We start from the raw sequence: 12,333 nt of genomic DNA on the forward strand, positions 1-12,333 counted from the left end.
TCCTAGGATTCACTGCCCGTAGTATGCGCCTCACCTCATGTGCCTGCACTGTGAAGATGTCGTTGCTGGGGGCTGGTGGATGTGATGGAGCCACCTCCAGTGTCTCAGCCTCGAAGCGGGCAAAGAAGCAGTTAAGTTCCTCAGATAGTGAGGCATCACCGTTGGTTACTGTGAGGTTGCTGGACTTGTAGTTTGTGATGTGTTGGACACCCCTGCCACACCTGCCGTGAGTTGTTGCTGCTGAAGTGGTCCTCAATCTTCCTCTTATATATACTCACCTAATTAGATAGCTCTGTAAGCGGTGTAGGGCTGTCCACACAATGACTTTAATGCTTTGGGTTTCTAGGATTAGCAGAATGTATGACAATGTAACTGGAGTGTGGACTGAAAGACGGCCGCGAAGTGGGGGGGCGTTTATTTTATTTTTGTTAGGATTCAAGAATACCAACTGTTATATTACGACATAGATGTTTCTTCAACGACCTTACAAAAATAGTCCGACAAGAAAAATATGATAATTTCCCTGCCAGACATTGAATATCTCTGATGGAATCCTGTAAAAAATAAAACCATGATGGACAAAGCTCTGTCAGTCAACTGATGGATCAGATGAGCACAGAGAGTGTAAACTGCTTTGTTCTGTATAAAGTTTCTCATCAGTAGCCTACAGTCAATGCTGCATATGAACACAACAAGGATGCAAAACACAAAACAACAATAACCCACACACCCAGTGTCAGTTCCGAGAAAACTCTGATGACACACTGAAACTCCCTTCAGTGTGTCATCAATGCTCACAGAGCCAGGAGAACCTGTTTAGTAACTTTCTTTCCTCAAGATCCATAGATGGCCTGAACGCATCCTCAAACCTGAGATATGCAAGCTGTATTTTTCCTGTCTCTACCGCAGACGGCATTCCTTGCATTACACTTCAGTCCAAAGCAACTTACAGCAAGTGGATTTAACAGTCAAGATGTAAGCCAAAAATTTTAAGAATCATTTAAGTGCATACAAATTCAAAGAATAAGCAAATCATCAGATTTAAAGTGCTTTTCAGTAATAAAAGTTATGATTATGTTAACCAGTGTGAATTAAAACTCCCCAATATGCAACCAATGTGTCTTTGTAAACCTGGACAATTCAATCAACAGTTGACACAGACCATCTAATTTATGCCACTTAAAGGAGAAATCCGGTTTAAAATGGATCTGGGATATGTTTAAGATGATAACGAGATGGGATGTTCGTTTGGGAGCACAAAAGCGCATGTAAACGCATTCTTAAATAGGCTGTTTTTAGCCGATTCTACCAAAACGCTATAAACTGGGAACCATGGGGGCATCTTGTCATGGTAAAAACAAAATCGTTATTTTAAACAAATTAAAAGGCTAGAAGTAGCCTAAAACTTCTTTGATATTATAATATGGGTCTTAAAATATAAAATGAGTCATTGAGAACTTTGTAAGTGTACAGATTGTTTATTAAAAAGTACATTTTATACACACAATACCATCAGTAGATCACCCGTCGACCCCATTTTGTTTTCAAGACTCGATAAGTAGATTGACGAACACAGAGCTTGTGTGTTGCTGACGGATGTCACAATCTCTGTGTTCGTCAATCTACTTATCGAGTCTTGAAAACAAAATGGCGTCGACGGGTGATCTACTGATGGTATTGTGTGTATAAAATGTACTTTTTAATAAACAATCTGTACACTTACAAAGTTCTCAATGACTCGTTTTATATTTTAAGACCCATATTATACTATCAAAGAAGTGTCAGGCTACATCTAGCCTTTTAAGTTGTTTGAAATAACGTTTTCGTTTTTACCATGACAAGATGCCCCCATGGTTCCTAGTTTATAGCGTTTTGGTAGAATCGGCTAAAAACAGCCTATTTAAGAATGCGTTTACATGTGCTTTTGTGCTCCCAAACGAACATCCCATCTCGTAATCATCTTAAACATATCCCAGATCCATTTTAAACCGGATTTCTCCTTTAATATGAAGGGCTACATAGATAAACATCATTGCTATAATGATTTAGAAGGTATCGCATACATTCCAGTAAGTGTCTTGCTGCTGACGTCTATGAGAGGCGTTTATGTACATGCACGACATTTTGGCAGTTGGGACAGCGATGTTCCACATCCTTACAGCTATCACAACAGAGCGGGATCAAGCAGAATGGCCATATTCTAAAAAGAATAGAATAGAAGCATAGAATCCAATTAATTAAAATGTGATTAAATTGTTAATATTGTAAAATTAAAAATACATGGATGTGAGAATGCATATCAAAATGGTTTGCTAAATGTGTGAAGGACTCACCCCAATATTCCTAGCACACCGCACAGAACCCAGGTAAGTGCACCATTCTTGTAGGTGACACTAGTGACACAGGTGGCCTCGCAAAGGGCACATTTTGTCCGTTACTGGTCTCTCCTTGCCGCCGGCCCCACCACCACGACTGTTTGGACCCAAGGAGAGACGCCCACGGTTAACAACATGCACTTGCTCTGCTCCTTCACATCAATTTTTGTAAAAATAAACTAAACTCACAATAAAATTATCTCATTAATAAGGTAGCCTATTTAGGCCTTATATGCTTTTTTTTTTATTGTGTGTATGAAAGTAGTTACCATTTTTTAATTCAGGGCCCCTTGGTTGACCTTAGAATCAAATCAGAAAACAAGGTCATGGATGGCTGAAATATCAATGTACACACCTCGTCAATAATACACCATTAAATGACATAGTGTTTTCCTTGTGTTACCTTGAAGGTTCCCTGAATCGATGCAGATGTTTGTATGCTGGACAACAGGCTGCTGCTGAACTGAAAAGTATTACAGAAACTTTAAAAATACAAGAAGAAAGATCTGAAATGGGTTTTTTATTCAATATTCAATTTTCCTAAAACTGCAGGAAGCTTTCATTAAATTTGGTGTGTGTTACCATGAGGGTAAAGTTTAGTGACCTGGGCTTTGAAACTTTGTGGTAGCTTTTTGCTAGGCCTGATTCAGGCACACCTTAATTGCTTAACTGCTTGATGATGGTGTAAATCCAATGAAGTATCATACTATAACTATACCCCAAAATATCGGCTTTCACTCATCCATATTAAACCCATATTGTGGAGGTGGGGCGGCGTCTGGCCTGCAGGGGGAGTATGGAGCACCGGGTCTGCTGGGGTGATGGGGTCAGATTGCTGACAGGTGTCTGCAATCTGACCCAATCAGAAAGTGTGTATTTATGTGCCTGCTTGTCATTCAGTCAGGTTTTGAGAGAGAGAGAGAGAGAGAGAGAGAGAGAGAGAGAGAGAGAGAGAGAGAGAGAGAGAGAGAGAGAGAGAGAGAGAGAGAGAGAGAGAGAGAGAGAGAGAGAGAGAGAGAGAGAGAGAGAGAGAGAGAGAGAGAGAGAGAGAGAGAGAGAGAGAGAGAGAGAGAGAGAGAGAGAGAGAGAGAGACACCCTCTGCGAGCCAGAGAGAGCGTCATAAGAGCTGGAGACGGACGGAATGCACACGGAACGTTGTCCTTTTGTTCCTTGACTTTGTGTTTGTTAACCCGAAGGTGGAAATAAACGGGAGTTACACATATCTATTACTTTTATCTCACTTTTTCAAACTATAGTAACAGTAAATCATCAATGTACAGTCCCTTACACCTTGTGTATCACAACTTGTGATGAACCATTATATTGATATTATTTTCTTTGTGTTAGCATGAAAGTGATTTAGGACTTACCAGGGGCGGCATTGACCTGTACTGTTGTATTTTGAGCAACCGGCTGCTGCTGCTGCTGCTGAACTGAAAACATCAACTAAGACAATCAGGAATGATTGTCTTAAATGTATGATTTACTTAAATGTACCGTTTTCTGTCCCAAGTTGAATGCTTTCATCATTTGTCTTTGGCACCCATGAGTGTGAAAGTGTATTTACCAGGCATTGCGAACTGAGGTTGGGGAACGCCTTGTGGGTTAGCCGGCATACCAGTGAAACCTGTGAACGATTTCAGCTTCATTAAAATGCTGCCAAACTGCTTGATGATGGACATCTGCCAAACAAAGCATCGTACACTCACAATCAGCTACAGCTTATTAGTGAGCTATAACTATATACTATATCAACTTTCATTTTTTTGATTTATGTTTTCAAACTTATTTTCCTGCACATTGATTTGATGACATCAGGTATGAAACAAAGCCAAGCAACACTCAATTATCGTCCCTAACAGCCACACACACCGGCCAGTTACCCAGTTAGTGCATTCCTAGCTGGCATGAGAAGGGAAAATGTGCTCTAGCCTCTCACCTATTGGATTGCCAGGAGGATAAGGATAACCGGCAGCGGGATTCATCATGTTTGAGATATTGTGAAGTTAAGTCACACAATCGAAAACGACACAGACAAGTTCCCTAGAGAATGGAGAAAACACATTTGAAATAATTCGTAAAACATCACAAAAAACAATAAAAGAACACAAAAACAGTAAAACAATGATGTCTGTATTGATTTATACACGATTTATACACGATTTATACATTTCTTTATAAGTTCATAATGCCTGTTGATAAAACTTAGATGGTCCACTGGAGTTGAGGTTGTTTGCTAATTTAGCACATCGGAACAGTATACATCTTTTGAGAGAAACCCAGAACCAAATGAAGGCCTATGTAGGCTAATGAATTTAAAAATTAATTATTATCAATGAAAAGATTATTGCCGTTCCAATATACTTTTCTCAACTCATATGATCCCATAAAATGCTTTAATAAGATTAGGAGGGACTCACCTTATTAGATAGCTCTGTAGTGTCTAGGGCTGTCCACGTTGACCATGGCCATAATGTGTTTGTTTTCTCAGATTTATAGAATGTAGCAGAAGGCGTGCCCATGTAATTGGCATTGGATATAATCAATTGTAGCAGGTTTATGGGTGTGGGGTTTCCACATTGCCAAGTTGAATAGAAAACCAAACAACACAGAGAGCAATTACTATTAGGGCGTTTAGCAGACACTTTTATCCAAAGCGACTTACATCGGTTAATACACACATTGACACACCGACGGCAGAGTGAACCATGCAAGGCAAGGCAAGGCAACTTGATTTATAAAGCACTTTTCATACACAAGGCAGACTCAAAGTGCTTCACACATAAACATTGTCATACAATAAAATAAAAGAATAGATAAGTTAAAGAATACATATGCAAAGAAATGAGTAAAATAGAAAGTTAATAGGGCATTTTTGTAATAAAATTGAAAATAAAGGCAAAGTAAAAAAAAAACTTTTTAGAAAGTGCAATGTATTTAAGATTTAGCAGAAAGCTATAGCCAACATAGAAGTCTTCAGTCTTGTTTTAAAGGTGCTCAGAGTTGGGGCAAGTCTTGGGGCAAGGCGACAGCCAGCTCGTCAGGAGCAGTTAGGGTTAAGTTTCCTGCTCAGGGACACAACACTGAGCTAGGAGGAGCTGGGGATCGAACTAGCAACCTTTCGGTTACAAGACAAATGCCCTACCTCCTGAGCTAAGCCGAGAACGGTTGATAGTCAATGATCATTAATTTATGGATATTTACATAAATAAAGGGGGGGGGGGGGGGGGGGGAGGTAAACTGCAAATTCCTAATAAAGAACCATGTGTGTGGAGGTATTGTGTGTATGTTTTGTTGTGTTTGTGTTTCAAGGTGATTTTGTAAGGGTTGTTGCACGACATGATAATTTCCCTGCCAGACTTTGAATATCTCTGATGAAATCCTGTAAAATAAAATCATGGTGGACATAGCTCAGTCAACAAACCGATGGATCAAACTGATCACACTGTTTTCTTGTGTACAAAGATTTGCATCAGCAGCCTACTGTTTCCCAACCGGGGGTACGAGCACATCTGTACGCAATTGGCTGCTTACCGTCGCTCCCCGGTTGTCTTTGTGTTAAACAAGCCAATAGCGCGCCAGGGGGAAAAAGCCAGCTTGGTGATTGGCCCCCACAAAATCGTATCGAAACTAGAAAGAAATGTATTGCTCTTCTCCAGACCCTTCTGCAGGGTGACCTCAAATCGACGGCAGAATGGGCGGGGCTACCCAGTCTAATATTGCTCCTCTCCAGACCCTGCTGCAGAGCGAATTCAAATCGCCGGCAGAACGGGCTAGAGGTACCCAGTCTAGGAAATTCCAAGATGATAAGTAACTATTCCTCAGTCATTTCATAATCCCGTCAATAAAATGATAATGCGCTATTACTAGTTTCCCCGGGGAGACAATAATATGCTGTGGCACAGCCGCGCCCAAATCACATAATCATGTGATTTCTGGCTGCTTACCTGCAGCCAGAAAAATATGGAGGAATGACTGAAATGTCCACTTGCTCTGGATTCAGGTGAGGGTTCAGAGGAGCCGGCCGAGAAACGCAAGAAAGAGGCCAAACTTTAACCTAGGCAGTACAGTGAAAACTATGTTTATATCGATTCACTTATACTTCTGCGGAACCACCGCAGCCTCAGTGCTTCTTGTTTAGAGTGGACATTTCTGTTTAAATGGGACTTATTTAAAGGAGCTCCAGTTTTTGTGGTTAATGCTACGAGAGTTAGATAGAACAAAGGCAGGTTGATTGTTTTGATTTCGTTTTTATTTATTTGTTTATATTACTTTTTTATTTTCAAGGCAACATATTATTTAGTTTTATTATTCAGTTGAGTAAAATTAAGAAAATGCCAGAGAATTACATGTTCAAGTTAAGGAGATGAAATAAAATTATTTTCCATTCAATAATCAGTTGTGTTATTTTCTACTTTTGAAGAATGATCAACATGTATGAGTGAGGGGGTGCGCATGGTATGACAAAAAGGCTAAGGGGGTACACAAGAATAAAAAGGTTGAGAACCACTGGCCTGCAGTCAATGCTGCAGATGAACACAACACAACAATAACCCACACACCCAGTGTCAATTCCGAGAAAACATTCCCTTCAGTGTGTCATCATAATGCTCACAGAGCAAGGAGAACCTGTTTAGGAACTTTGTCTCCTCAAGATCCATAGATGGCCTGAACGCATCCTCAAACCTGAGATATGCAAGCTGAATTTTCCTGTTTCTACCGCAGACGGCATTCCTTGTATTACGCTTCAGTCTAAAGCGACTTACAGAAAGTGCATTTAACAGTCAAGATATATGCCAAAAAGTGTGAGAATCATTTAAGTGCATACAAATTCAAAGAATAAGCAAATCATCTGATTTAAAGTGCTTTTCAGTAATAAAAGTTATGATTATGTTAACCAGTGTGATTTAAAACTCCCCAATATGCAACCAATGTGTCTTTGTAAACCTGGACAGTTCAATCAACAGTTGACACAGACCATCTAATTTATGCCACTTAATATGAAGGGCTACATAGATAAACATTATTGCTATAATGATTTAGAAGGAATCGCATACTGTTCCAGTAAGTGTCTTGCTGCTGAGGTCTATGACAGTCACCTTTAAATGCGTTTATGTACATGCACAACATTTTGGCAGTTGGGACAGCGATGTTCCACATCCTTACAGCTATCACAACAGAACGGGATCAAGCAGAATGGCCATATTCTAAAAAGAAGCATAGAATCCAATTAATTAAAATGTGATTCAATTATTAATATTGTAAAAGTAAAAATACATGGATGTGAGGATGCATATCAAAATGGTTTGCTAAATGTGTGAAGGACTCACGCAAATATTGCTAGCACACCGCACAGAATCCATGTGAGTGCACCATTCTTGTAGGTGACACTAGTGACACAGGTGGCCTCGCAAACGGCACATTTTGTCCGTACTGGTCTCACCCCTGCCGCCGGCCCTACCACCACGACTGTTTGGACCCAAGGAGAGACGCCCACGGTTAACAACATGCACTTGCTCTGCCTCCTTCACATCAATTTTTTGTAGAAATAAAATAACCTCAAAATAAAATAATCTCATTAATAAGGTAGCCTATTTAGGCCTTATATGCTTTTTTTTTTATTGTGTGTATGAAAGTAGTTACCATTTTTTAATTCAGGGCCCCTTGGTTGACCTTAGAATCAAATCAGAAAACAAGGTTCATGGATTGGCTGAAATATCAATGTACACACCTCGTCAATAATACACCATTAAAATGACATAGTGTTTTCCTTGTGTTACCTTGAAGGTTCCCTGAATCGATGCAGATGTTTGTATGCTGGACAACAGGCTGCTGCTGAACTGAAAAGTATTACAGAAACTTTAAAAATACAAGAAGAAAGATCTGTAACATGATTTTCTTCAATATTCAATTTTCCAAAAAAAGCAGGAAGCTTTCATTTAATTTTGTGTGTGTTACTATGAGTTGAATGTTTAGTGACCTGGGCTTATGACATTTGTGGTAGCTTTGTGCTCGGCCTGATTAAGGCACAGCTAAATTGCTTAACTGCTGTTGTGTTTGTTTTGTAACCAATGTTTTAAAACCAATGAAGCATTGTACTATAACTATAAACCACAATATCGACTTTCACCTCATCCATATTCAACCCGATAACTTAGAACTCTATAACTTTTATCAGACACTTTTTCCAAAATAAAGTAACATAAAATCCTCAATGTACAGTCCCTTACACCTCGTTTATTACACCTTGTGATGAACCATTATATTGATATTATTTTCTTTGTGTTGGCCTGAAAGTGATTTAGGACTTACCAGGGGCGGCATTGACCTGTACTGTTGTATTTTGAGCAACAGCTGGCTGCGGCTGAACTGAGAAGGATTACAAAAAGTACAAAATCAAGATGAAAAAGAGACAGCTTTTTCCAAAGGAAAAAGAAAAAGCTTAAACTAGCCGCTAAAAATCAATTTATGGTCATAAACATCTCATCAATATGGAGCCTGTATCCGATCCATGTAATTTCCTTGACAACATGTTTTAAAAGTACATTTCTCTTGCTCTATTGATCAAATTTAGGCTAGGAAATTTGGAGAAACCAATCACAGTGAGCTTGATCCTTTAAGTATCCAACTAAATACATCTCATCCCTCGCTTAAGGGAGTGATTAATAATTAATGACTCATGCAAGAAAGAATACAACAAAGAAAAACTGAAATGTGATTTCCTTAAATATAGATGTTTTGTGTGTCATTTTTATACATCTGTTTCCATGAGTCTAAAGTTGAGTTACCGGGGCTTTGGAACTGAGGTTGTGCTGGGCCTGGTTGGTAAATAGGCGCTGCTACAAAACCTGAGAAAGATTAAAGATTAAAAAGTATTTCTGAACTGCTTGATGCATAATTCGAAAGAGGCATTATACCAACATTTTTAGGTACAATATCCACTTTCATCTCATAAATATTAAACCCATATCTTTAACATTGTGCCAAACACACTCGTCAATGATAAATCATTAGAATGGTTGTCATTAAAGACCCTTTCATGGTCTTTGTGCTACCCTGAAAGTGATATAAGACTTACCAGGGCTTGTGGTGGCCACTGGAGAATTGACATTTACTGCTGTATTTTGAGCAACAGCTGGCTGCGGCTGAACTGAGAAGGATTACAAAAAGTACAAAATCAAGATGAAAAAGAGACAGCTTTTTCCAAAGGAAAAAGAAAAAGCTTAAACTAGCCGCTAAAAATCAATTTATGGTCATAAACATCTCATCAATATGGAGCCTGTATCCGATCCATGTAATTTCCTTGACAACATGTTTTAAAAGTACATTTCTCTTGCTCTATTGATCAAATTTAGGCTAGGAAATTTGGAGAAACCAATCACAGTGAGCTTGATCCTTTAGGTATTCAACTAAATACATCTCATCCCTCGCTTAAGGGAGTGATTAATAATTAATGACTCATGCAAGAAAGAATACAACAAAGAAAACTGAAATGTGATTTCCTTAAATATAGATGTTTTGTGTGTCATTTTTATATATCTGTTTCCATGAGTCTAAAGTTGAGTTACCGGGGCTTTGGAACTGAGGTTGTGCTGGGCCTGGTTGGTAAATAGGCGCTGCTACAAAACCTGAGAAAGATTAAAGATTAAAAAGTATTTCTGAACTGCTTGATGCATAATTCGAACGAGGCATTATACCAAAATTGTTAGATACAATATCCACTTTCATCTCATAAATATTAAACCCATATCTTTAACATGGTGCCAAACACACCTCGTCAATGATAAATCATTAGAATGGTTGTCATTAAAGACCCTTTCATGGTCTTTGTGCTACCATGAAAGTGATATAAGACTTACCAGGGCTCGTGGTGGCCACTGGAGAATTTACATTTACTGCTGTATTTTGAGCAACAGCTGGCTGCTGAACTGAGAAGTATTACAGACAGTTTCAAATTCTAGATTAAAGGGACAAAGCTTTTTAATCTAACAATTGACAGTCGTTAACACCTCATCAATATTGAACCCTTATCTGATCTATTGTATTACATTCACAACATGTTTCAAAAGTAATGGTAGGGTAGGTAATTCGAAAAAATCCACCAAAGTAAGCTATATATTAATTAAAAAACGAAACCCAAAAATCCCTGCCCTCCCTTCGGTCTTCCCTCCAAAGCCACTCCCCCAAAATACGCAACAACATTTGATCAGAATTTAATGATTGAACGGGCTTATTACAGGCCTGTGACAGCCCAGATACCAGATATTTTTCTTATAGTCTCGCAAAGCCAGACCAAACTACAGCAAGTAGTACCTCAAGCCGTCTATCCGTGGGGAAACTGGGCGGGCCTGTTTTTATTTCTTTAAACCAATCAAAATCGTCTAGGGCGGGGCTAAGCCCGGGAAGCAGCAGCGGTGTCCATGCAAAATAGAACATCTTTCTTCCTCAGCAAATGCTGTAAGCAAATCTTTTGCAGTTCTTTGCAATTTTCGACGGAAAGAGCCAAACATGCCAACTTTACAGCGCCGTCAAAGTCCTCTTCAAAACTCGCCATACTGCCTAGTTTCCGAGTGTGAGGGGGAGCACAATACGGGAACGCCAGAAACCGGAAGGGGAGGAGCCGCGGCCAAATCCGACGCTAGGCAATAGACGCTGTCCACTTCCGTTCAGCCAGACTATTTTTCTTATCATGTAAGAGCACTTGATTTGTTGATTGCTGTCGGGATGCAAAGAGATTTTCAACAAATGTACCAAAAAAATGCTTCTAAATCAAATAGGTTTGTGTGGTTTAGATCTTTAGACCCCCATAATTCAAAGTAAATTTGAACGGAAGAGAGACTGCAAGAAAAAACAACAACTAGGAACAATCAGGAAAGTGATCTTATTAACTGTAATATATTCTGTTCCAAGCTGAATGCTTTCATTATTTGTCTTTGTCATCCATGAGTGTGAAAATGTATTTACCAGGGATTGCGAATGGAGGTTGGGCCATGCCTTGTGGGTAAACAGGCATACCTGTACAACGTGAGAATAATTTAAGCTTCTACAATTAAAATGCTGCCAAACCCATTGATTATTGACGTCTACCAAACAAAGAATCGTACACTCACAATCAGCTACAGCTTATTAGCGAGCTATAACTATATAAACCATATCAAAATGATGTATATTTTCTAACTTATTATCCTGCACATTGATTTAATAAAACAGCTTGAGGTATGAAATAAAGCAAATTATCAATAATAGTCCCTCACATCAACCAACACCAGCCTATTACCCAGTTAGTGCATTCCTAGCTGGCATGAGAAGCAAAAATGTGCTCTAGCCTCTCACCTATTGGATTGCCAGGAGGATAAGGATAAACGGCAGCGGGATTCATCATGTTTGAGATATTGTGAAGTTAAGTCACACAATCGAAAACGATACAGGCAAGTTCCCTAGAGAATGGAGAAAACACATAAATAAAAATAAATCATAAAACATCAAAAAAACGAATCAAAGAACACAAAAACAGTCAAAAAATGATGTCTGCATTGATGTTACATTTCTTTATAAGTTAATAATGCTTGTTGATTTTTTAATGAGAATAGGAGGGACTCACCTTATTAGATAGCTCTGTAGGGTGTAGGGCTGGCCACACAATGAACTTAATGCTTTTGATTTCTCTGTTTTAAAGAATGTAGCAGAAGGTGTGCCCATGTAATTGGAATGCGGACTGAAGGACAATCATTCAATGGGGAAGTCAGAGGGATTATTTATTGTTACGATACATTAACACAGACTAGTATATTACGATATGCATGTTTATTCACCGGCCTTACCAAAACATAGGACATGGTCAAGCTCTGTCCGTCATTTGATGGAAATTCCTGGACAGGCTTTGGCCTAAAAGGGTCACCCGAACTGGATCCATGAAAAAAGCACATAAATCGGCCTTTAGACAAGTTTTGATTTACG

At 39.0% G+C, this 12,333-nt stretch overlaps 2 protein-coding genes and 1 long non-coding RNA gene across 4 annotated transcripts in view; 1 reads left to right on the top strand and 2 right to left on the bottom strand.

Annotated features, from left to right (window-relative positions):
* Positions 1-12,333, top strand: part of LOC132454467 (complement C3-like) — a 105,506-nt gene that overhangs the window by 58,369 nt on the left and 34,804 nt on the right. The gene's annotated exons all lie outside the window — the stretch shown is intronic.
* LOC132454511 (uncharacterized) lies at positions 1,459-4,920 on the bottom strand. Its single transcript, XR_009524943.1, has 8 exons — positions 4,797-4,920; positions 4,316-4,419; positions 3,944-4,003; positions 3,747-3,809; positions 2,779-2,838; positions 2,645-2,674; positions 2,334-2,472; positions 1,459-2,200 (listed from the first exon to the last, which is right to left on the bottom strand). It is a non-coding gene; the product is annotated as an uncharacterized LOC132454511 (long non-coding RNA).
* LOC132454502 (lipopolysaccharide-induced tumor necrosis factor-alpha factor homolog) lies at positions 6,459-12,281 on the bottom strand. Of its 2 annotated transcripts, XM_060047906.1 has the most exons (12): positions 11,978-12,281; positions 11,710-11,813; positions 11,341-11,391; positions 10,236-10,304; positions 9,945-10,004; positions 9,455-9,526; positions 9,165-9,224; positions 8,689-8,745; positions 8,157-8,216; positions 8,020-8,049; positions 7,707-7,845; positions 6,459-7,583 (listed from the first exon to the last, which is right to left on the bottom strand). In XM_060047906.1, exons 2-12 carry the CDS (start codon positions 11,756-11,758, stop codon positions 7,478-7,480), a joined length of 753 nt encoding a protein of 250 aa, XP_059903889.1. In that variant the 5' UTR covers positions 11,759-11,813; positions 11,978-12,281; the 3' UTR covers positions 6,459-7,477. The 2 variants fall into 2 exon arrangements, with proteins under 2 accessions (XP_059903889.1, XP_059903890.1); XM_060047907.1 differs by lacking the exon at positions 10,236-10,304 and having other exon boundaries at positions 6,464-7,583; positions 11,978-12,275.

This window comes from Gadus macrocephalus, chromosome 3 (genome assembly GCF_031168955.1).
Source record: "Gadus macrocephalus chromosome 3, ASM3116895v1".
NCBI classification, from domain to species: domain Eukaryota; kingdom Metazoa; phylum Chordata; class Actinopteri; order Gadiformes; family Gadidae; genus Gadus; species Gadus macrocephalus.

Excerpts from the sequence above, each read along its gene's own strand:
- LOC132454502 (XM_060047906.1), bottom strand. The coding sequence starts at position 11,758 with ATGATGAATCCCGCTGCCGTTTATCCTTATCCTCCTGGCAATCCAATA. Across the intron at positions 8,746-9,164 it reads ACCTCAGTTCCAAAGCCCCG|TTCAGCCGCAGCCAGCTGTT; the intron begins GTAACTCAACTT and ends AATCCTTCTCAG. Across the intron at positions 7,846-8,019 it reads GGGCCCTGAATTAAAAAATG|TCGTGGTGGTAGGGCCGGCG; the intron begins GTAACTACTTTC and ends GGGTCCAAACAG.